The 26,116-nt window shown below is 46.1% G+C and overlaps 1 protein-coding gene across 6 annotated transcripts in view; it reads right to left on the bottom strand.

The window, feature by feature from the left end:
* Positions 1-19,670: 19,670 nt before the first annotated feature.
* Positions 19,671-26,116, bottom strand: part of PTGES (prostaglandin E synthase) — a 56,119-nt gene continuing 49,673 nt past the window's right edge. For all 6 annotated transcript variants that reach the window (XM_060250666.1, XM_060250664.1, XM_060250662.1 and 3 more), the window contains one exon: positions 19,671-20,170. In XM_060250666.1, the coding sequence (XP_060106649.1) occupies positions 19,921-20,170 (250 nt within the window). In that variant the 3' untranslated portion in view covers positions 19,671-19,920. The remainder of the gene's footprint in view (positions 20,171-26,116) is intronic.

Below are 26,116 nucleotides of genomic sequence, written 5' to 3' on the forward strand. Positions count from 1 at the left end.
TAATCCTCAAAAATTGTCCAATGTCCTTTTATTTTCCACTCTTTCTCTACATATCTTCTGAATTTCTTCCACTCTTGGTTAAAAAGTTCTAAATCACAGTCTCTTAATTTTCTTGTTAATTTGTCCATTTCACTCCATGACATAACTTTCATAATCCAGTCCCATTTTTCTGGTATTTTTTCTTGCTTCCACAACTGCGCATACAATGTCCTAGCAGCTGAGAGCAAGTACCATATTAATGTTCTATCTTCTTTTGGAAATTTTTCCATTTGTAATCCCAGCAGAAAAGTCTCTGCCTCTTTATTGAATTCATATCCCAGGATCTTAGATATCTCTTGTTGAATCATTTGCCAAAACATTTTAGCTCTTTCACAAGTCCACCACATATGGTAGAAAGAACCTTCATGCTTTTTACATTTCCAGCACCTATCTGGCATCTTATTGTTCATCTTTGCTAATTTTTTTGGAGTCATATACCATCTATACATCATCTTAAAACAGTTCTCTTTAATACTATGACATGTTGCGAGTTTCATGGAATTTTTCCACAGATATTCCCAAGATTCCATCTTTATTTCTTTATTTACATTAATTGCCCATTTTATCATTTGAGATTTCACTACTTCATCTTCTGTAGCCCATTGTAAAAGTAATTTGTACACTTTTGAAATTAATTTCTCATTATCTCCAAGCAGAACTCTTTCCATTTCTGTTTGTTCTTTCCTTATTCCTTCAGCTTTGATATCATTCTCCATCAAACTTTTTATTTGTTGCATTTGAAACCAATCATATTTATAGTTTAGTTCTTCTGCAGTTTTCAATTCTATTTTCCCGCTTTGTATTTTTAGTAACTGGTTGTATGATAGTTGTTTTTCCTTGACTGTTTTGGCCGTTAACTTTATCACTTCAGCCGGCACTATCCATAAAGGTCTCCTCTCATCACCATATTTCTTGTACTTTATCCACACATTTAATAAGCTACTCCTTATATAATGGTGAGAGAAAAGACCGTCCATCTTCTTTTTTCCATAGTACAAATATGCATGCCAGCCGAATTTTTTTCCATGGCCTTCTAACATTAGAAGTTTTTTATTTAATAACGTTATCCATTCTTTTAACCATACTAAACAAATTGCTTCATGATACAGTTTCAAATCTGGTAATTGGAATCCACCTCTCTCTTTCGCATCTATCAGGACTTTCATTTTAATTCTAGGTTTCCTCCCGGCCCACACAAATTCCGAAATTTTTCTTCGCCATTTATCAAATTGCTTAGCATCTTTCACAATGGGGATGGTTTGAAACAGATACATAATCCTTGGTAAAATATTCATTTTTACTGCAGCTATTCTACCCAACAGTGACAAATTGAGCTTGTTCCACTTTAGCATATCTTCTTCTATTTTACGCCATAGCTTTTCATAATTGTTCTTAAACAAATCAATATTTTTCATTGTTATCTCTACCCCTAGGTATTTTACCTTAGAGGTAACTTCACAACCCGTTAGTCTTTGTAGTTCTTGTTGTCTATTTTTCTGCATATTCTTACATAAGATTTTTGATTTTTCTTTGTTTATATAAAGTCCCGCCAACTCCCCAAACTCTTGTATTCTCATTAACAACAAAGGTGTAACTTGTAAAGGATTTTCATTTATAAACATTATATCATCTGCAAATGCTCTGTATTTATAGGTAAATCCTTTTATTTGTAGTCCTTCTAAATCTTTTTCTTCTTGAATCTGCATTAGTAAAATTTCAAGAGTCATTATAAACAGCAATGGCGAAAGCGGGCAGCCTTGTCTGGTACCTTTACTAATTTTCATTTCATCTGTAAGATCTGCGTTGATGCACAGCCTTGCACTTTGTTCAGAATATATTGCCTTTATCATTCTTATAAAACTTTCTCCAAGCTCCATTTTTTCCATCACTGCAAACATAAAGTCCCAATTTAAATTGTCAAATGCTTTTTCTGCATCCGCAAAGAATAGCGCTACTTCCTTTTCTGGATGTCTTTCATAATATTCTACAATATTTACAACAGTTCTAATATTGTCTCTTATTTGTCTTTTGGGAAGAAAACCGGCTTGGTCCTCTTTTATAAAATTTATCAAATATTGCTTAAGACGTTCTGCCAGAATTCTTGTAAATATTTTATAATCATTGTTCAAAAGTGAAATTGGTCTGTAATTTTTCACATTTGTAACATCTCTTTCTTCTTTAGGTATCAAAGAAATAACAGCTTCTTTCCATGTATTTGGTACCTTCCCTTTGACTCTTATTGCATTCATCAGCTTCTGTAATTTTGGTATTAATTCATCTTTAAACATTTTAAAATACTTGGCTGTATAACCGTCTGGCCCGGGAGCTTTATCATTTTTCATCACGTTGATTGCTGCCTCAATTTCTATTTTTTCAATTGGGTCATTCAAAATTTTTCTCATATTCTCAGTTAATGGCTCAATTTTTATTTTCTGTAGATATTCATCTATCTTTTTTCTCTTTACTTCAGCACCTTTAAACAGCTTGGCATAATACTTAAAAAATTCTCTTTTTATTCCCTCTTGAGTAACTACGTCTCTTTCATCTATCACAATTCTATTAATTATTTTATTTTCCCTCTTTTTTTTCAGCTGCCACGCCAAGTATTTCCCCGTCTTATTTGCTCCTTCAAACGATTTTTGCTGGAGCCTTTTCAAATTCCATTCTACTTCTTTGTTTAATAAATGTCTTAGTTGAGTTTGCAATATTGAAATTTCCCTTAGAATTTTCTTTTTCCCTGGTCTTTTCCTCAGCTCTCTTTCTTTTTTCTTTATTTCATTTTGAATATCCAGTAGTTGTTTTTCTTTTTCCCTTTTATCTTTATTGTTCAAAGTAATCAGCAACCCTCTCATTACTGCTTTATAAGCATCCCAGACCGTCTGAAAATCGATATCTTCTTTATCATTCACTTGGAAAAATTCTTTAGTTTCTTTTCCTAGGAAAGTCACTGTTTCTTTGTTCTGTAGCAAGTCTTCATTCAATCTCCATCTTCTCAATCTTTTGGACAGTTTTGTAATCCACATTATTGGGTTATGGTCAGTGCCAATTTTAGGCAAAATCTCTATCTTTCTTGTTATGAGGCCTAAATCTCTGGTTCCCCATAGCATGTCAATTCTAGAAAATGTCTTATGTCTTGCAGAAAAAAAAGTATAGTCCCGCACTTCAGGGTTAAACTTTCTCCATATGTCCTCCAAATTTTCCTGTTTTACTAATTCAAAAAAAGACTTTGGCAATTTTCCTTCTTTTCCACTATTTTTTTTCCCTCCGGATCTATCCAATGAGTTCTCAACTGTTCCATTAAAATCTCCCATTAAGAGTATTTGATCGTAGGTCAACTCATCTAGTTGTTGTGTAATGTCTTTAAAAAAAACATCTTTTGCACCATTAGGTGCATATAGTCCCAATAACAGCGTTTTTTTCCCATTTGATGTTATTTCCACTGCTACAAATCTTCCATCCTTATCTTTAAATACCAATTTTGGCTCCAGGTCTTGTTTAATATAAAAAACTACTCCCCTTTTTTTCTGGTCAGCTAACGAAAAAAATTCCCTTCCCAATTGTTTGTTCCATAAAAATTTATAATCCTTTTGTTTAATGTGGACTTCTTGCAAACAAATTATATTACAATTTTGCTTTTTAATCCAATGAAAAGTTGCCCTTCTTTTTTGTGGTGAATTTAGTCCATTAACATTCCAAGACAATAGTTTGTAATCCATCATGGTGCAAATTCTTTATTTTCTTCAAAAAATCTCCTCAATTCTCGGGCATTTGTAATCGTGACTCTCTTCCCCTGAAGTTCAAAGCTCACACCCTCGGGGATTATCCATCTATACCTTGTGCCATTGTCTTTCAATTTTTCTGTCAACTTTTTATATGTTCTCCTGTCATTTATCACTTCTTTCGGTAGCTCCTTCATAATTCTCACTCTGCTACCTCTTACTATCAATGATTGTTCAAAGTTTCTCTTCATAATCCTTCCCACCATTTCCTTTGTCATGAATCTTACAACCACATCTCTTGGTAAGTTATTTTTTTTGGCATATAACGAGTTGACTCTATACATGTGATCATACATGCTTTTAGTCTTATCAGGGTCTTCTTCTAAGAATTCTGCGATTATGTTTGTTATATATCCTTTCAAATCATCATTCTCTTCCTCAGGTACTCCTCTCAAACGTAGCTGATTTTCCATTAATTTGCAGTCGTGAATCGTCACTTTTTCTTGTACTTTCAGCAAGGTGGTATCATGTGTTTTAACTTTCTCCTCCACCTCCTGTACTTTCTTGTCTATTTTCCCAATTTGGTTTTTGAGGTCATCCACTTCTTTTTTAATCACTGTAGTAAGTTCTTCCTTCAACTCTTCCATCATTTTCTTAACTCCTTTCATAATCCTGGCTTCCATAGCCTCCATTTGGTCTTGCATTTTTTCTAATGAAAGGGCTCTTGTTCGGAGCTGCCTGGGCTCTGACATTTAAGCAAAGAGCAAGGGGGATGCAATTAAAATACCAAAAATTTCCGTCGCACAATTTGCAAGTTTGACTACCAAGTTCAGAAGGTCTAAATTTTCTCTCTCAATTAAACTTTGTTCTGTTTTCTTCTGAGCTTCCCAGGCCCAGATATAAATTTTTGAAGAATTTTTCCCCTTTAAAAAAATGACGAAATTTTTGACCTCACCAATTTAAAATCTGACAGTCAGGTTCAATAGAGCAGGGCTTGCCCTTTCCAGCAAGCCCAATTTCGCTGGTTTCTGAGCCCCCAAAGCAAAGATATTTAACAAAAAAGTCTTTAAAAAATCCAAAATGGCGGCCGCGATTTTTTCTCCTTTTAAAGATTTTTTTCCCCTTTTAAAATCACCCCAGGAGCCCACCAATAATGTAGTCAATAGTTCTTATCTTCTTACCCTTTTCCCTGTCGTTTCTGTCACTTTTTAAAGTCCCAAATCTTTTTAAAACGATGTTTTAAATTGGACCTCCCAGCAATGGCTGCCGATGTTTCTCTATGATGTAGAGTAGGCTTTTTTCTTTACTGCTTCCTGTCTCTGTCACCTTCAACCTTATAGATTGCTTGACGCACTTCCTGTCTTGCTCAGTAGAGTTAGAGGACTGTTCCAGTATATTCCTGCGCAGTATGGTTGTTTACATTCCACAAATCGTAAGTAGACACAACAATGATTTCTCTTCAATTTTTAGCAGTTTTTAACACTGTCTTTTATGTCAAAATAGTCCAAACTTCACCCTTCCCTTCTTCTACTTGCAAGTTTTATATTTTCCCCTTATTTCCACCTTTAAAACGTCTCTTTAGTCTGTAAATAGCTCCGGAGTGAAAGAAGAGTTTCTGTACCTTTTTTCCTCTGTTTATCCAAGTTCCACTGGTCTTCCAAGACTTTAGTTGTTTAAAAATGTCCCAGAAGGTTAGGATCGTGACGAGCTTATGCCAAATCGATGGCTCTGAGAGATCTTGCAGACGATAATTTTGCAAACTTCTGAGACTCCTCAAAGCCTCAAAGGACCCTTCTCCAAAGCTCCTTTTCAGCCAAGGTAAATCTCTTCTAAAGTTTTTAGTGCAAGTCTTGGACCTTTCTCTCACTGAGAAAGGTAGGCAGTGGGCTTTGGTTTGCCCTCCACTACCCCGAACAAGACCTTCAGCTTGCTCCCGTTACGAGAGACAACTCAGCTCGCCATTTTCCTCCCCGGAAGCCCACGTCCAGACGCTCGTGAGGCGATTGGCTTGCAGCTCAGGAATTTGCTACCATTCTGAGGATGCCGGAGGACGGGGTGAGTACAGGGTGAGGATGGGTGGCAGATGTGCGCGTTTGGGTAGCTTTTTCTTGTCAGTTTCTGAGGCGTCTCTGGGTCATTTCAAACTGCCCATCTGTAAGCAGCCTGGGAGACCTAAATAGGTGGCAGGCTAAGGCAACCCAGGCAACTGGCCACATGGAAACCTTAATATTATAAATACTGAGCCACAGAAGCAGGTGTGCATAATAGTCTTGCACTCTCCCCATGATGGAGAGCCCACTGGAAGTTCAATATACCCTGAACCCACGCAACTGGATACAAGAGAGGTGGTGTGACCGAGATTCTGGGTGAAAGCCTCATTGAGCCTCCACCAGAAACCATCAAGGGAACTGACTGAGAAAGAAATTATACCTGCCAGAGAGAAGGCTGCTTGGTTGGGTGAGCTCGTGGGGAAGCTTACAGCCATCTTAACATTAAAGCTCCTCTGGGCAGCTGCCTACAAAGCAGGCCAGAAAAATTTAGGTGGCGGGGCCCACAGAAAAAAATCTCGGGTAGAGGGGCCCCCCACTCTCTCCGCAGCCACCTTTCTGGCAGCCCCCGATCTCCCTGCTGCTCTGGAGGCCCCTCGCCCACCTCTGTGGCGCTTCCCCCTCCCTCCCTCCCACTCACCCACCCGGTGAAGCAGTAAATCACCGGCTTCTGGGGCTCTTTCAAGGCACCCCCCTCACCAATCAGTTGATTGGTGAAAAAAGCCATGCCCAGGTCAGCAGCTTTCTGGTGTGCTCAACACCAGCGCTGGGAGGGGGAGGTGCCACGGAGGGGGGCGGGGCTAGGGTTGTCAAGTCCAATTCAAGAAATATCTGGGAACTTTGGGGGTGGAGCCAAGAGACTTTGGGGGTGGAGCCAGGAGACATTGGGGGTGGAGCCAGGAATAAGGGTGTGACAAGCATAATTGAATTCCAAGGGAGTGCTGGCCATCACATTTAAAGGGACAGCACACCTTTTTAAATGTCTTCCTTCCATAGGAAATAATGAAGGATAGGGGCACATTCTTGGGGGGGGGGTACTTTGGGGAGAGGCACTAAATACTATACTGAAAATTTGGTGCCTCTGACTCAAAAAACAGCTCCCCCAGAGCCCTCGAAACCTCCAGATCAATTCCCCATTATACTCTATGAGAATCGATCTCCACCTAGGGAATAATGAAGTGCTCAGCAGACGTTTCCCTCCCCCCCACCCCATTTCTGGTGACTCTGAAGCGAGGGATTGGCCCCTCTACTCATGAGTTGCTGCCAGTTTCTTCAAAGTAACACTGACACACCATCCCAAGAGGAAGCCTTTCCAATCGGAGATTGAAGCCTCTGGAGGTGGGAAAGCTGACTGGGGGCGGGAAGGAGCCTGGGAAAGCGGAAGAACCCCCGCTGGGACCTGGGGATTGGCAAGCCTAGGCGGGGCTGCCAGAGCAGCTGGGAGATCAGTGCCCTCCAGAGAAGTGGCGAGAGAGAGAGTGGGGCCAACAAAGCGCTGGGGAAAGGAGGGGCCATAAAGATTGAAAGGGGGGTTGGGTGGAGAGGCCGGGGCCCCCCATGGTTACAGGCCTGCTACAAAGCAGCTGCTGTTGGATGCCTGCTCAGAGGAAGAAGAAGAAGATATTGGATTTATATCCCGCCCTCCACTCTGAAGAGTCTCAGAGCGGCTCACAATCTCCTTTACCTTCCCCCCCACAACAGACACCATGTGAGGTAGATGAAGATATTGGATTTATATCCCGCCCTCCACTCCGAAGAGTCTCAGAGCGGCTCACAATATCCTTTCCCTTCCTCCCCCACAACAGACACCCTGTGAGGTGGGTGGGGCTGAGAGGGCTCTGACAGAAGCTGCTCTTTCAAGGACAACTCTTGTGAGAGCTATGGCTGACCCAAGGCCATTCCAGCAGGTGCAAGTGGGGAATCAAACCCGGTTCTCCCAGATAAGAGTCCGCACACTTAACCACTACACCAAACTGGCTCTCCTAGAGGAACACTGCGCATGCGCAAACACCAACTTTGGTGGCAGGAACTGGGGCTCAACTCAGAAGTGTTCCGAGCCAAGCGGATTCATGCAGTCAAACAGGCAATTACCAACTCTGGCACTGTCCCTAATGACGATCATCTGCTTCAGGCAAGAGCTGGGTGAGCAACCCGCTCTGTATACAGAACCGTATCCTGTTTAATCCTTTTTGGTGCTGTATGTTTTTGATCGGAGCATATCTGCTTGATGAATGAAACCGGATCATTTATTTATGTTCCGTGCCTGATTCGCCTGCTTCATCCGATCTGCTCGACGCCTACGACGGTGATCTCGTTCACTCAGCAGACTCTATGAATTGACCAAAGGTTTTAAACAAATAAATTGAAACGTGTGCATTTGTAGCATGGAGTGGTGCCAGCTCTCTGTCTCTCCCAGCCCAATCTATCCATCCTCAAAAGCCGCTCTTGAAATGCAGAGTGGGTCATGAGCGATGACAGAAAGAGAAACCCAAAACTGCTTTCAGGATGCATTAAGGTGGTGTTAATAAGGGCTTCGCGATTTTTGCTATCTGGAAATGGAATGTGGGGCTTTTTTAGAGCAGGAATGCAATTCCGGCTGGCTTAGTGTCAGGGGTGTGTGGCCTAATATGCAAATGAGTTCCTGCTGGGCTATTTCTACATAATAGACCTGTGTGAAACAATGGTGATGTCAGGGGTGTGGCCTAATATGCAAATGAGTTTCTGCTGTGCTTTTTCTACAAAACAGACCTGTGTGAAACAATGGTGATGTCAGGGGGTGTGACCTAATATGCAAGTGAGTCCCTAATGGGCTTTTTCTACAAAAAAAGCCCTGTGTGAAACAAAGGAGGTGTCAGGGGTGTGGCCTAATATGCAAATGAGTTCCTGCTAGGCTATTTCTACATAATAGACCTGTGTGAAACAATGGTGATGTCAGGGGTGTGGCCTAACATGCAAATGAGTTTCTGCTGTGCTTTTTCTACAAAACAGACCTGTGTGAAACAATGGTGGTGTCAGGGGGTGTGGCCTAATATGCAAGTGAGTCCCTACTGGGCTTTTTCTACAAAAAAAGCCCTGTGTGAAACAATGGAGGTGTCAGGGGGTGTGGCCTAATATGCAAGTGAGTCCTTGCTGGGCATTTTCTACAAAAAAAGCCCTGTGTGAAACAACGGTGGTGTCAGGGGGGGTGGCCTAATATGCAAATGAGTTCCTGCTGGGCTTTTTCCTGTGTGAAACAATGGTGGTGTCAGGGGGTGTTCCTTCATTCTACTTCAAAAACACAAGGCATGTAAGATCTGACATTCACACAATCATCTTCAACGGATGAAGTTGTAAATTGGTAATGGGCAGTGCCATCAAGTTGCAGTTGACTTATGGTGACATTGTGGGGTTTTCAAGGAAAGAGATCAGAGACCGAGTGGTAAACCAGGGAGTGCTTTCTCTAAGCAGAGGCAAGCCAGTTCAAACCAATGTTCCCTCTAAGCTGTGGGGACCTGTGAGCAAAAATTCTACTTTGTGAGCTGCTGACATTCAAGTGATGAGCTCCTGCATACATCAATTTGCTCTGGGGCCATTTTTCATGAGCTAAGATAAAAATGTGTGAGCCGGAGGCTAAAAAACTGTGAGCTAGCTCACACTAACTCAGCTTAGAGGGAACGCTGGTTCCAACACCTCCATTTGAAATGCAAAAGTAGTCCCAAGAGCCCAGCCATGGCAAATACATGTGCCCAGCCACCATGTCCTCCAAGAAAAGAACATACCCACTTTAAAGGCGACCATGACAGATGCAAAAAAAGAAAATTCAGTGCAGTTACCTCAGCCCCCACCCCCAAGAGCTTAAGATACCCACGGATTAATTCTCCATTATGCCCTATGGAAATTGGTCTCCATAGGGAATAATGGAGTGTCCAGCAGACATTCCCTCCCCCCCGCTTTCTGATGACCCTGAAACGGGGGGAGGGCCTCCAAATCGGGGGATCCCCTGCCTCCACCTGGGGATTGGCAACCCTAGCTTCCACGGTGGTCACCCATCCAAGTGCAAGCCAAAAGCCAACCGTGCTTAGCTTCCCAGACCTGACAAGATTGGGTTAGCCTGGGCCAAGCGTTGAATTCAGCAGGAGCTCACAGGAGCACAGCTCCTGAACCTTTCTGACGGCCCATCTTGTCCACTGAATAGTAGGTGCAGCTGCGTAACAGTCCCTGGATTAGGAGAGTGGCAGCCAGCCAGCCACCAGAGGCTTTGCCTCGCCCCCAGCAGCTCTCATTAACCCCTGGAGAAGTCTGCACCACCCTTTCTCCATGTTTTATGTGATTTTGGATGGTGGGTGGCTTTCTGGACTTAAAAGGCTTGAGGGGGGGGGGAGTCCAGGAGAGCCCCAGGTGAGCAAGGCCTGCTTGGGCTACCTGGATCTCAAGCCAGCCCAAGCAGGCCTCGCTTGCCTGCGGCTCTCCTTTCTGGTGTCAGGTTGCTTTTGGCTGGTTGGAGGTGGCATATGCTAATGACTTATGCTAATGAGCTCCACCCCCATTTTTTCCTACAAAACGACCCCTGGCCTTGGCCATCCAGGTAAGGGCACACATTTGTATCTGTGATAAACGCAAACAGCACACAGCTCTCAGAATGCGTTCCCTGAGAGGTATCATGCCAGGAGGCCAAGATGCAACCGCCTAATGCTCAGTTTGATTCCTATTTACTGGGTGACCCTTGAAACATCCGCACTGACTGGAGCCAAAATGGTTCCTCTTCTGGAGCAGCCGTCCAAATCCAAATCAGCTCCTGAATTGCTGTAAAAATCAGTTGCCTGCAGCTGCTGTGCAGTCGCGGGGAAAGCAAGTTGGCTAGTCTATGAAGTCATGTCTCGTTTGGCCCCAAGGCAGAAAGTGCCACGTGCCCAAGGGTCATTCATAGGAGTCATCACAAATGCAGCCGCGGAGGCTTTCCCCTGGCATGCGGCTGCAGCCACTTTCTGCTTAGCATGCAGCTGCTGAGCACGCAAGATTTCTGCCTGAAAGCAAAGCCAGCAACCCAATCAGAGTGAAGGCCCTCTGGAAGGGTGACCCCAGTTCCTAGACTCCCCTTTTTAAAGGCATGGTAGCTTCTAACAGCGCTACAAGTGCTGATCACAGCAGAGAAAGGCACAAGAACCTCGCTCACTGTAAGGACAGCTCTGCGTTAATACTATAGTACCCGATGTCAGACAATGTTGAGCAGCAGTTACAGTGTTCAATTAGGAAGCCCCGTGTTCTGATCTCAACTCAACCATGAAGCTCACAGGTCACTTTGGGCCAATCACGTACCCTCTCACTCTCCCTGCCTCTCCTTAACCAACCTCTCAAGCTTGTTGTGAGGATAAAAAGGAGAAGCAGGGCTTTTTCGTAGCAGGAACTCCTTTGCATATTAGGCCACACCTCCCCTGATGTAGCCAATTCTCCTGGAGCTTACAACAGACCCTGTATTAAGAGCCCTGTAAGCTCCTGGAGGATTGGCTACATCAGGGGGCATGGCCTAAAATGCAAAGGAGAAAAAGCCCTGGAAGAGAGCCATCTATACCACCCTGAGCTCACAGGTGGAAAAGCAGGGCAGGCACAAAGACTTAAGTTAATTTAATAAGATGAGAGAGTTTAGGGGATATCGGGGAGGGGGGGATGCCAGAGCTGGAAGTTGCTATGGCAGGGAACTGGCAGTGGTAAGCCCCTCTGGATCACAATGACTCCTCTTTAACTGAATGGGAGAGAAGGAGGCATATTGTGCCGCTTAAGAAAATGATGTTACATTCTTCCTTTTGGCTACCACTCTAAACAGTGTACAGATGGATTAACTTAAGGGTGAGGCTTGGGTTACATGAAAATATGCCACTGGAAGCAAAATCTTTTCTGTATGTAGACAATAAAGCTTGGACCGACCGAGGTGAAAAATAAAGCTGGTGTAAGTTCCGCATTGTGGTAAAAAGCTATAATGCAGGACACCTGGTTTTAATGGCACCTAGTTTTTTGGCCACTGTGTTGGAGCGGATCCATTGGCCTGATCCAACATGGCTTCTCTTAAATTCTTATGCCATTTTCTAATTAGATTACTATCCCCATAATGGTGTTTCCAGGGTAGAATGACTTCTATCTGTCAAGGCAGAAGATTCCTATCTCCTTTCAAAAGACGCTAGGACAATATTGCACTCCAGTGGTCTATAGGGAACAAACCCATAGTCTTTGACTACCCTAGAGTACCAGAGTATATTGTCACCCTGCTTATTTAATTTATATGCAGAGTACATCATGCGGAATGCTGGCCTGGATGAAACACAAGCCGGAGTTAAGATTGCCGGGAAAAACATCAACAACCTCAGATATGCAGATGACACCACCATAATGGTAGAAAGTGAGGAGGACCTAAAGAACCTCTTGTTGAGGGTGAAAGAGGAGAGCACAAAAGTAGGCTTGAAACTCAACTTCAAAAAAACTAAGTTCATGGCATCCGACCCCATCACACCATGGCAAATAGAAGGGGAAGACATGGAAGTAGTGACAGACTTCACATTCCTGGGATCCAAGATCACTGCAGATGGTGACTGTAGCCATGAAATTAAAAGACATTTGCTCCTTGGGAGGACAGCTATGGTGAACCTGGGCAGTATAATAAAAAACAGAGACATCACCCTGCCAACAAAAGTTCGTATAGTCAAAGCGATGGTATTCCCAGTAGTAATGTATGGTTGTGAGAGCTGGACCATAAGGAAGGCCGAGCGCAGAAGAATAGATGCTTTTGAACTGTGGTGCTGGAGAAGACTCCTGAGAGTCCCTTGGACTGCAAGAAGATCAAATCAGTCAGTCCTAAGGGAAATCAACCCAGACTGTTCCTGGAAGGTCAGATGCTGAAGCTGAAGCTCAAATACTTTGGCCACCCAATGAGAAGGGAGCACTCCCTGGAGAAAATCCAGATGCTAGGAAAGACAGAAGGCAAAAGAAGGGGATGGCAAAAGATGAGATGGCTGGACAGTGTTACTGATGTAACAAACACGAATTTGAGCAGACTTCGGAGGATGGTGGAAGACAGGAGGGCCTGGTGTGACTTTGTCCATAAGGCCACAAAGAGTCAGACTCGACTGTGTGAATGAACAACAGAGTACCACTAGATGGTGCTAGTGTGGCATCAATAGCCATATCACATTTTAAATGCTTAAAAGGCTGATTCTGGAAAACTGGGGAGCTTGTGAAGTCGGGCAGAAATGCAACATAGAAAATTATATACAGTGAAGAAATGCTTCTCTCTCTCTCTCTCTCTCTCTCTCTCCTGGGAGACTGGCAATGGACAAAACTTCCACTTAGCTTTTTAACAGATTCCTCCCCCCCACCCCCAGGCAGAGGAGGGAATCAGTTTGCAAATGCCTCAGTTCACCGTCATGCAAATGCTTCCCCAGTTTGGTGTAGTGGTGAAGTGCACGGACTCTTATCTGGGAGAACCGGGTTTGATTTCCCATTCCTCCACTTGCACCTCTTGCATGGCCTTGAGTCAGCCATAGCTCTGGCAGAGGTTGTCCTTGAAAGGGCAGCTGCTGTGAGAGTCCTCTCAACCCCACCCACTTCACAGTGTGTCTGTTGTGGGGGAGGAAGATAAAGGAGATTATGAGCCGCTCTGAGACTCTGGGATTCGGAGTGGAGGGCAGGATATAAATCCAATATCTTCATCTACCTCACAGGGTGTCTGTTGTGGGGGAGGAAGATAAAGGAGATTTTGAGCCGCTCTGAGACTCTGAGATTTGGAGTGGAGGGCAGGATATAAATCCAATATCTTTTTCTTCTTCCTCCCTTCCTTCTACCTCTCTCCACCTTCTTCAGGCAGAGAACAGAATGACACCAGACTTTGGGGGATGTCAAATTCTAGAAAAACTTGAGTAAAGAACTTTTTTGGAGATGACAGGAAAAACTTCCTTGACTTGGGCAGACTAGGGTCAAGTAGGGCTGTTAAGATCCCTGCCCCCAACAGCCCTGCCACCGCATGATATGCCCTGCATGATGACATCACCAGGAAGTGACATCATCATGCCAGGCACAGCACACAGCACACACAGCACACTCTAGGATATGCGGTAAAACATGGAAGCAAACCAATGTTGATGAGGATTACTGGATGAACCTGGACCGGCCATTCCCCTAACCCAGGGGTCTCCTATCTCCAGTCCGGGCCGTGAGTTGTACAATCATTTCATTATATATTACAATGTAGTAATAAGTGATTATAATGATAAGACGACATTGGATCTATATCATAAGAACATAGGAGAAGCCATGTTGGATCAGGCCAATTGCCCATCCAGTCCAGCACACTGTAGAATCAAAGAATCATAGAGTTGGAAGGGACCTCTAGGGTCATCTAGTCCAACCTCCTGCATAATGCAAGAAACTCACAAACACCTCCCCCAAAATTCACAGGATCCACATAGCTGTCAGATGGCCATCTAGCCTCTGTTTAAAAACCTCCAAGGAAGGAGAGCCCACCACCTCCCGAGGAAGCCTGTTCCACTCAAGTTGCTCTAACAGCCAGGAAGTTCTTCCTAATGTTGAGCCGGAAACTCTTTTGATTCAATTTCAACCCATTGCTTCTGGTCCTACCTTCCGGGGCCACAGAAAACAATTCCACACCATCCTCTATATGACAACCCTTCAAGTACTTGAAGATGGTGATCATATCACCTCTCAGTCGCCTCCTCTCCAGGCTAAACATCCCCAGCTCCTTCAACCTTTCTTCATAGGACTTGGTCTCCAGACCCCTCACCATCTTCGTCGCCCTCTTCTGGACCTGTTCCAGCTTGTCTATATCCTTCTTAAAATGGGGTGCCCAAAACTGAACACAATACTCCAGGTGAGGTCTTACCAGAACAGAGTAAAGCGATACCATCACATCACATGATCTGGACACTATACTTCTGTTGATACAGGCCAAAATTGCATTTGCCTTTCTAGCCACCGCATCACACTGTTGACTCATGTTCAGCGTATGATCCACTAAGACCCCTAGATCCTTTTCACACATACTACTGTTAAGACAAGTCTTCCCCATCCTATAAACATGCATTGGTTTTTGCTACCTAAATGCAGAACTTTACATTTATCCCTGTTAAAATTCATTTTATTGGTTTTATCCCAGTTTTCCAGCCTGTCAAGGTCATCTTATATCCTGCTTCTGTCTTCTTTTTTTGCAACCCCTCCCAATTTAGTATCATCTGCAAATTTCATAAATATTCCCTCTATTCCTTCATCCAAATCGTTTATAAAGATGTTGAATAAAGCAGGTCCCAGGACAGATCCTTGAGGCACTCCACTTGTCACTCCTCTCCAAGAGGATGAGGAACCATTCACAAGCACTCTTTGGGTGTGATCTGTCAACCAATTAGAGATCCACCTAACGGTAACAGGATCTAAACCACATTTTACCAACTTGTCCACAAGAATAGTATGTGGAACCTTATCAAAAGCCTTACTGAAATCAAGATAAACGATGTCTAGAGCATTCCCGATCCAGCAAGGTAGTCACTTTCTCAAAAAAAGAGATCAGGTTAGTCTGACAGGACTTGTTCACTGTGTCACACAGTGGCCAAAAACCCAAATGCTATCAGGAGGTTCATCAGTGGAGCCAGGACACTAGAAGCCTTCCCACTATGCCCCCCCCCAAGCACCAAGAATAAAGAGCATCACTGTCTCAGACAGAGAGTTCCAATGATAAGCTATGGCTAATAGCCACCGATGGACCTCTGCTCCATATGCTTATCCATTCCTCTCTTGAAGCTGTCTGTGCTTGTAGCCGCCACCACCTCCTGTGGCAATGAATTCCACATGTTAATCACCCTTTGAGTGAAGAAGTACTTCCTTTTATCCGTTCTAACCCAACTGCTCAGCAATTTCATTGAATGTCCACGAGTTCTTGTATTGTGAGAAAGGGAGAAAAGTACTTCTTTCTCTGCCTTCTCTATCCCATGCATAATCTTTTAACCTCTATCATGTCACCCCATAGTTGACGTTTCTCTAAGATAAAGAGCCCCAAGTGTTTTAACCTTTCTTCATAGGGGAAGTGTTCTAACCCTTTAATCATTCTAGTTGCCCTTTTCTGCACTTTTTCTAATGCTGTAATACCATTTTTGAGGTGCGGTGACCAGAATTGCACACAGTACTCCAAATGAGACCGCACCATCGATTTATACAGGGGCATTATGATACTGGCTGATCTGTTTTCGATTCCCTTCCTAATAATTCCCAGCGTGGTATTGGCCTTTTTTATTGCAATCACACACTGTCTCAACATTTTCAGTGAGTTATCTATCACGACCCCAAGATCTCTCTCTTGGCCAGCTCACACCCCATATCCTGCCCTCCACTCCAAATCTCAGCATCTCAAAACAGCTCACCACCTCCTTTACCTTCTTCCCCCACAACAGGCACCCTGTGAGGTAGGTGCAGCTGAGAGAGCTCTCCCCAGAAGCTGCCCTTTCAAGGACAACTCTGCGAGAGTTATGGCTGACCCAAGGCCATTCCAGCAGCTGCAAGTGGAGGGGTGGGGAATCAAACCTTGTTCTCCCAGATAAGAATCCGCATACTTAACCACTACACCAAACTAATAGAAATAAAGTGCACAATTGTATCATCCAGAAACCATCCCCCCCACTGGTCCGTGGAAAAACTATCTTCCATAAAACCAGTCCCTGGTGCCAAAAAGGTTGGGAACCACTGCCCTAACCCATAAGGAAAATGAGGGGTGGGAGAGAGAGGGGGAGAGAGAGGGGGAGAGAGAGAGAGATCTTGTGCACCCACTCCTGAACTCCCAGGGAGAAAAGGGGGGAGGGGGAGTTCAATTTCCCACTACGTTTCTATCCTATTTTTAGTCTGCCCTTTTCCCAAGGACCACAGAGCACTGTACTGGCTGGCAGGTTCCAAAGTCTGGTGTTATTCAGTTCAGCATTAGAGGAGCAGAGAGAAAGCAAGGCAAGGTCATTCTGTCCAAGGTCGGAGGATCAGTGTCCTAGGAGTCAGGTGAGGCAGTGGCAGCCAGTCACATTCAATGAACATGTTGCATCCATGCCTAACAGCCTCTCTTGGCTGGTTTTTCTAGCCGCGTGCCTAAGGGTCATGCCTACAGCCAACTGATCAGAATAATGCTGCAACTACTCATCTTCATTATAAGCAAGCAGCTAGCATCAAGCCAGGAGGTGTGCACTTTGCCGTGTCAGTAGCTGTGTTCTCAGCCTCCATCTGAGGCACTCTAAGGGTGTGGGTGATGCTGGTTGTCTGTGAACAGCCAGCTGAGGTTCACCAGCTGAATCAGGGTTGGAGGGTGTTGGTGGCTCTGTAACAGCTGTTGGCTGCGCAGCTCATTTTCCTGCTGGTCATCTTGTTAACTCAAGGCTACTCCTCTTCTCCTGAGCAGTCCTCCCTATCGCTGAGTCCTGGCTGATCCACGACAGGTATTCATGATTCCGCATTTTATCCCAAAATTACACCTGTTAACTAGGCTGAGAAAGAGAGTGATCGGCTCAAGGTTGCTTAATGACTGAGTGGGAATTTGAACCCAGGTCTCCCTAGTCCTAACCTGACACTCTAGCCACTATACCACACTCCCTCGGGCAGTGAAGAATGCCCTACAATACACCAACTGGCAAATCTTTGATCCAAGCAGAAGTAAGATGAAGCCCAGCAAAATGGGTTAGCCCCCCGCCCCTGCACAGGTGTTGCCGCATATGGACCAGAACACTTCCCAGAATCCTTTGCTAGCATGCAGCGAATTTCATTGGAGGAAGGTCATTGGGGAAATGGCCTGGTAACTAATGAACGCCAAGTCCCCACTACCTGTTTGTTTGCTCCAATTCTCTGCCACCCAAGAACAGTTCTGGTTTCCAGGCAAAGATTTTGGAGGTGATTTTCCCCCCATCTGGGTTGGCTTCAGCTCTATCCCAGTCCAGTAGCTTCTAGCCCTGGCAGCCCTCAGTCCTTGGGCTGTGGAAGCAGCTGCTGCCAAAGCAACATTTTAAAAAAATCTGAACAGCCAATCAAATCTACAAGCAGCCTTGCTGGGGGAAAGCCCCACTCAGCCCGCCTTGGCAGATGCCAGGAATGGTGTCTATTGGCAGCAAGGTGTCCACCGGGACTTTGGTAGAGAGGAAGATCAGTAGTAAGCAGTGTTCCCTCTAAGATGAGTTAGTGTGAGCTAGCTCACAATTTTTTAGCCTCCAGCTCACACATTTTTGTCTTCGCTCAGGAAAAATAGCCCTTTAGTTGTTGTTCAGTCGCACAGTCGAGTCTGACTCTTTGCGACCCCATGGACCAAGTCACGCCAGGCCCTCCTGTCTTCCACCATCCTCCGAAGTCTGCTCAAATTCATGTTTGTTACATCCAAAACGCTGTCCAGCCATCTCATCTTTTGCCGTTTCCTTCTTTTACCGTCTGTCTTTCCCAGCATCAGGGTCTTCTCCAGTGAGCGCTCCCTTCTCATTGGGTGGCCAAAGGATTTGAGCTTCAGCTTCAGCATCTGGCCTTCCAGGGAACAGTCAGGGTTGATTCCCCTTAGGACTGACTAGAGCACACTTATTTATGCAGTAGCTCACAACTTTAACGCTATTGCTCACAACTTTAATGCCAGTAGCTCGCAAAATAAAATTTTTGCTCACGAGACTCCACAGCTTAGAAGGAACATTGGTAGTAAGACCCTCACTTTGAAGGAAGCTTGTCAACCTTGGGGATAATTAAAAAAAAAAATCTGGTTTCCAAATCTCATTTGGAAACAGTGCAGTTTGGTTTGACAAAAGAGAGCAGAGACACTGTGTGCAATTAGACACATGGGTTCCTGTTTATTGCTTTTGTTTACTACATTATAGGGTGCGCTAGGCCTAATCTATCTTGTATGCCACCTATTTTTGCAAGATAAGGCTCTTTCGTTGACCTCTGACCCTAGCTGTGTGCACATACCCATGAGTCCAAGCTCTAAACCTCATGCTGTGAAAAATATGAATATATCATGAGGAAGAGAGAGAGAGCTCCCAAATAACACATTCATGAAGTTGCCCGCTCTGTCTCTGCATGATTCACTGCTGCAGCTTCATCTTCCTTTCCTTCTCATGGATGGGAAATTCTGTCATGTTTCTGCCTTAAGTGCCATTGGGAGACCCCTACAGAGAATATGATGGAATTGGCCACCCTTCTGAGGAGGTTGTCCATTCTATCTCTGCTGTAGTCACTGCTCTGAGCTTTCCTATTTCTGATCAGGGAGTATTACAAGAATGAAGAGTCACGTCGAAATAAACAACCCGGCAGGCTGAAGTTGTCACTGTTCACTGAGCTGAGGGGACACCGTGGGCAATACCACAGACGGCGACTTCAGTTTGAAGCACTGAGAACTGTACTCCTCACTCGCCCTCAAGGCCATCGCCTGCGCAGTGAGGGGGAACACCAGAAGAGGAGCCCCCCAAGAAGACCAGGACCATAGAGAGAGCCTGCATGGATGCTTCTGAAGACAGTCAAACCAGAGGCCAAGGAGGAATGAGTCTGGAGGAGACCCGATGCTCAGGCCTTGACCACAAAGTGAGAAGGACAATACCAACTCTTCGTGTACAATTCTGAAATCAACAGAAAGTCCAAATGTGGAGAATCACAACACGCAGCAGAGGCAGAACCCCAAGCAGTAACGTCACTACCAGTGAAAATAAGAAACTGCAAGATTCCCTCCATCTTAGCAATTTAAACTGGAGAATTAAGCATGCTCCTCCCTTTGATATAAGCCAGGACTCTCTGAGCATGCCTATCCCAGAGGTAGCCCCTTCTACTCCCCCCAATATGACCCTGGACCCCACAAAGTTCAAATCCAGTTGATGAACTAGAGGTTTGGTCCTGCTCTTTTGGATCTGTTTTTATTGAAAACGGGCAGACCGGGCCCCCCTGTTGCATAGCCTGCTCTGTGGGAAGGAAGATTCCAAATGTGATATGTTTGCAGGTGACCAGGCTTCCATCCCAGCCCGGAAAGACCAGGGATCAAGTGCCAGAGCAACACAACTGGAAGAGCTGCCCATTTCACTGCCAAGAAGCTACTGTCTGTGTTCATTCCAACTTCAGTCCCTTTGGAATTCTGCCCGGACACTGAGCGATCACCAGTCTTTTAAGAGCAAAAAGATGATCTGTAGGGCCATGGAAAAGCAGGGCAGCTGAGCCACGCCGTAAGCCACGGATCGTGTCGGGGCTCTCAACTTCAGGAGGTAGGCCACAGTGTGGACCATCCGGCCAATGAAAAAGACCAGGAAGTGGATCCGGGCCAGGGCCGGGTGGGGGTCCAGGAGGGAGTAGACGGCCCCAAGGAACAGGAAGGGGTAGATGTTCTCCATGTCATTGCGATGAGCCCTGGAAAGAAGAACAGAAGAGTCAGAACCGAAGATTATGGCAGCAACGGAAGGGAACAACCCCCATCCCCTGGGCAACTGGATTCTCTAGCACTTGAGAACTTTTGCATTCCAAAGTACTGCAAAATTACACTTGTGAAATATTCTAAGAGCCCCAACACAACCAGTGGCTTATGGTGTGGCTCAACTGCCCTGCTTTTTCACGACTTTACAGTTCTTCCAGTTTGAGACTTGGATGTTAGGGGGTCTGTAACTGAACTCTGTTCCCTCACTACGTTTAGCATATACCGTTTTCGAACACAGCTTACCTCGCAGTCACAATCCTGTTCCCTCCGCAGCGTCCGGTCGGATTTCCCACCATCTGCGCCGGAGTTACAGGAAGTGCTGCGGCTTTTGCATAGCAAACGTGAACCGCTAAAACCCAGTTTACGTTTGCTACGCAAAAGCTGCGGCACTTCCTATAACTCCGGCGCAGATGGTGGGAAATCCGACCGGACGTTGCGGAGGGAACAGGATTGTGACTGCGAGGTAAGCTGTGTGCGAAAACGGTAATAGATCCAAATAGACCAACAGTTTTATTCAGAACGTAAGCTTTCCTGTGCATGCGCACTTCTTCAGACGAGGAATCAGGTACAGTAAGCAGAGCCACATATAGCTGGTGGGGTTTGGAATGCCAAGTGGTACATTTAGAATAAAAGACGCTCATGGATGCTACTAATGGGGATCTGTTGCATTTGCCTGAATTTAAGTCCTTCCTCTGCTGGAGGGTTTCCTGGGAGAAACACCACAGGGGTGCATGTTAACCTTCCCTTCCCCAGCTTGGTACCTCTGATCAGCAGCCGTAATGTTTGTAGCTGACATTGAAACTAAACTGAATGTTTGGGCGTCTGTGATGGCTGTAGGGCTGCCAACTCTGGGTTGGGAAATTCCTGGAGATTTGGGGGGCAGTGTCTGGGGAGGGCAGGTCACTCAGCAGAGCTGTGATGTCCACCCTTCAAAGCTGCCAGTTCCTCCAAGGGGACTAATCTCTGTGGCCTGGAGCTGAGTTCTAATTCTGGGTGAATGCCAAGCCGCATCTGGAAGATGGCAACCTTAGTGCAAGGGTCCCCAGCCACTGGGCCGAGGAGCGGGACTGGTCTGTAGCCTGCTAGCAACCAAGCTGCAGAGCAAGGCACTAGAGTTGGCAAGTCCAATTCAAGAAACATCTGGGGACTTTGGGGGTGGAGCCAGGAGACACTGGGGGTGCAGCCAGAAGCAAGGTTGTGACAAGCATAATTGAATTCCAAAGGGAGGTCTGGCCATCACATTTAAAGGGACAGCACACGTTTAAACGCCTTCCCTCTGTTGGAAATAATGAAGGATAGGGGCACCTTCTTTGAGGGCTCATAGAATTGAACCCCCTGGTCCAATCTTTTTGAAACTTGGGGGGGGGCATTTTGAGGAGAGTCATCGGATGCTTCGCTGAAAATTTGGTTCCTCTGCCCCCCAAAACAGGCCCCCACAGACCCCAGATACCACAGATCAATTCTCCATTCTACCCTATGGGAATCAGATCCCCTGCCCCCCCTCCCAGGAATTGGCAACCGCAGCTGACAGAGATCAGCTCCCCTGCTTTGGAGGGTGGGCTAGAGAGACCAAGTCCAAGTCAAGAAATAACTGGGGACTTAGGGCGTGGAGCCAGGAGACACTGGGGGTGGAGCCAGGAGCAAGGGTGTGGCAAGCATCACTGAACTCCAAAGGGAGGTCTGGCCATCACATTCCTTTTAAATGCCTTCCCTCCATTGGAAATAATGAAGGACAGGGGCACCTCCTTTTGGGGCTCATAGAATTGGACCCCCTGGTCCAATCCATTTGAAACTTGGAAGGCATTTTGGGGAGAGGCACTGGATGCTATGCTGAAAATTTGGTGCCTCTACCTCAAAAGACAGCCTCCCCTGAGCTCCTGATACCCATGGATCAATTCTCTATTACGCCCTATTGCAGGGATGGCCAACGGTAGCTCTCCAGATGTTTTTTGCCTACAACTCTCATCAGCCCCAGCCAGCATGGTCAATGGCTGGGGCTCGTGGGAGTTGTAGGCAAAAAAACATCTGGAGAGCTACCGTTGGCCACCCCTGCCCTATTGGAATCAATCTCCATAGGGCATAATGGAGTGCCCAGCAGACATTCCCCCCCCCCTGCTTTCTGATGACCCTGAAGCGGGTGGAGGGCCTCCAAAGCGGGGGATCCCCTGCCCCCATTTGGGGACTGGCAACCCTAGGCGCCACACTGCCCCCACCCACCCACCCAGGACCTGGCTAGACGAAAGAGGCAGTGTGGCCTCAGCCCAAGGCTGCCTCCCCTTGAAGCCTCCTCTTTCACACTGCTGTGACCTTAGCCTCCTCCTCATTTATAGATCCCCACTGGTCAGCAGGAGTCTTTAAATGGGAGGAGGAGGAGGCAGACTGGCCTTATGCTGCCTGGCCACCGAGTGGGGAGGCAGCAGAAACAGCCCCAGTCTCCTCCCCCATTTAAAGACCTCCATGGGGGTGGGGGTGGAGCACAAGGGAGGGGCAGCCTGGGGCGGCAAAAAACCCCAGCGCCCCCCCCCCCCCCTGTCAAGTCTGTATAAAACTCTGGTCAAGTCTGTATCTAACTTTGGTTCAGGGAAAGGCACCCTGGGTAAAGCCAAACTGTTCCATTGCTGCTAGCTTGAACTCTCCTCTCCCCCCTCCTTTCTTTTGTTATGTAGTTGTGCTTTGCAATGGGAATATGTGAACGTTTTATCTGAGCCTTCTCAGGCCTAGCTCAGGGGGAGGCTGGAGCCAACAACGCTCAAGGCCAAAGTAGGCCTGAGAACGAAATGGTAACATCAGTGAGTGAATGTGCCCTGCATAGTCCCCCTCCCTAAAGAATCCCTTTGAAGTGTACCTTATATGATTGCATTCTACTGCATAATCTTTAGTCTTTCAATACTAGCCTAGTCGAGAACAACAGTATCAATAAACTAGTTATTTTGTTTCAACAACGACTCATTGAATCTGCCGACTTGACACCCCCCTCCTGGACTGTGGAAAAATTGTCTTGGTTGAAACCAGTCCCTGGTGCCACAAACGTTGGGAGCCACTGCCTTACTGATTGGATCCCCCAAACTCCCAAGTGGCCGGCCTCCTGGGTGCCTCTCATGGACCCCCCCGACTAGCTTCTTGGATTGCACAGGATGGTCAGGAGGGCTTCTTCCTTGGATCTTAATTCCCAGGCAGGCTGCGGGACAGAAGATGGGGCAGACCCAAGCTGAGGTGGGGGTAGGGATGCTGACTGCCAGGTGGGATCTGGGGATCTCCCAAAATTCCAGCTCATCTCCAGACTAAAGAGATCAGTTTCACTGGAAAAAGTGGATGCTTTGGAGGGTGGACTCTTTGGCATTGTACCCCACTGAAGTCCCTGTCCTCCCCGGGCTCCTTCCCCAAATCTCCAGAAATTTCCCAACCTCGATCTGGCAACTCTATCCCCTCCCCATCCCCTCCAGTGGCCGAGGGGAACCTGGAAACCCAAAGATTGCTGCAGCAGTCAGATAGTGGCAGGGCCTCAAGACGATGCAGCTTTTGCCACACCCCCGCCCAGTAACCAGAATCATGCAAAGAAGAGAGGCATTCTGCCTTGCAGAATTCTGCAAGACAAATAGGTGCAACTGGCAAGATAGCACCAATATAGCAAGACAGCACCACTGAGATAGCACCACTGAGATGTGCGCCACAAGATAGCACAAATCCCAGCACAAGTCTACACACATTAATAATAATAATAATACATTTTTATTTATACCCCGCCCTCCCCGCCAAAGCAGGCTCAGGGCGGCTTCCAGGACATGGTATAAACCATGTTATAACAATAAAAACAAGATAATATAGTTAAAATACAATTCATAGGTTAAATATATTAAATAAATAGTCTAAAACCAGTATAACTTAATAGTGCCACAATCTCAGTATGTACAAAGATGGCTTGATGTTACTACCAGGTTCTGTTTTAGAAAGCTAGTTGGAAGAGGGCGGTTTTGCAAGCCCTACGGAACTGATTGAGATCCCGTAGGGCCCACATAAGAAAATGAGGTATTCTTTCAGAGGCAGGCTGGGAAATATACATCATACTGTTGAAACTGGCCTCACCCCTCAAGAAATCAGTCCTTCCTGAGTGATTTGCAGAGAGAGAGAAGAAGAGGAGATTGGATTTATACCCCACCCTTTGCTCAGAGTCCCAGAGCGGCTTACAATCTCCTTTCTCTCCCCCACTCTCCCCCCGCCACAACAGGCATCCTGTAAGGGAGGTGAAGCTGAGAGAGCTCTGGCAGAAACTGCTCTTAAGAGAACAGCTCTGAGAGAACTTGTGGCTGACCCAAGGTCACTCAGCAGGTGTGTGTGGAGTGGGGAATTAAACCTGGCTCTCCCAGATGGGAGTCCACACCCTTACCCACTACACCAAACTGGCAGAAGCACAAATTCAGCCTCACCCTTTCTGAGCCAGGTGAGCTCTTTTCTGTCCTCATGATCTGCCCTTTGCAGTTTACAAGCCACTTCCCGCAGGCAGCAAAGCCCTGCCCATTGTCAGGAATTCTTAACAAATTGCCACTTCCTCTTTCTGGGCTGTCAATCAACATGCCAGGCCAGATAATTCCTACAGATGTACCAGGCTGACATTGACATAACCAGGTACCCCAGGATCCCAGTCGGGCCTGCCTCTGGCAAGGGATGCCAAGCCTAATCTGAGGCTTCAGCGGTACTTAGAGTTGCCAACTTCAGACTGGGAAGTGCCTGGAGATTCGGAAGTAGAGCCTTGGGACAGTGGGGTATAATGCCACAGTGAGACTATATGGCAAAATAGTCCAGCAGCACATTTAAGACCAACAAAGTTTTATTCAGAATGTCGGCTTTTGTGTGCATGCACACTTCATCAGACAATGGGATGGGGTTCAGTGAGCAGAGCTGCATGGAGCTGCTGGCAGGCAGTGGTTACGCATGCAAAATAGTACCAAGTTGGCAAAATAGTGCAATTAACAAATGGAAAGAACAGCCAGTTTGGTTCAGATACCATTTGTTGTGTTGGAAAACAGCAAAGCCAGTTTGGTGTAGTGGTTAAGTGTGCCGACTCTTATCTGGGAGAACCGGGTTTGATTCCCCACTCCTCCACTTGCACCTGCTGGAATGGCCTTGGGTCAGCCATAGCTCTGGCAGAGCTGTCCTTGAAAGGGCAGCTGCTGTGAGAGCCCTCTCCAGCCCCACCCACCTCACAGGGTGTTGTGGAGGAGGAAGGGAAAGGAGATTGTGAGCCGCTCTGAGACTCTTCGGAGTGGAGGGCGGGATATAAATCAAAGTTAAGAAGCATGCCAGAACTGAAATGTGATGGTGAGAGTCAGAATCTATGGCCAAATACTCTGGGAATGAGTTACAACAGTAGGAGATCTCCAGGTGCCACCTGGCGGTTGGCAACCTTATGTTCCACCCCCCACCCCCAAATTTCCAGGAATTTCCCTACCTAGAGTTGGCAATCCTGCTTCTCTCAAAGATATGTACAACAATGTTCCCCACTCGGTAGGCTGGGACCCCCAAGTGGGTTGTGGGTCAAGAATGTCTCATGCCACGAGTACAACCATCTTGGACCAGGCCTATGTGAATAATGATGATATGTCTTAGCTTGGTTGTTTCTGGCTAATCTATCCTGCTATGTCTGTAACGTACGTAAGTGACCTGTTCTGCCCTGGAAATGTGGCGCCGCCAGCATCTGAAGGTCAAGCGGGAGGCCTGTAGCTGCAGTGGGGCCCAGGGGGAGACAGACCCCTCCATTCAACCCTCCCTCCATCTGTATGGCCTCCAATCTGCCCCCTTTGCTCACTGCCGCTCACTTCTACTCTGAACAAGTGCAGCACTGCTCGAGAGGGAGACGAGCTCTGCCATTTCTTTTGTAAGTCACC

This window comes from Heteronotia binoei, chromosome 12 (genome assembly GCF_032191835.1).
Source record: "Heteronotia binoei isolate CCM8104 ecotype False Entrance Well chromosome 12, APGP_CSIRO_Hbin_v1, whole genome shotgun sequence".
Classification (NCBI taxonomy): domain Eukaryota; kingdom Metazoa; phylum Chordata; class Lepidosauria; order Squamata; family Gekkonidae; genus Heteronotia; species Heteronotia binoei.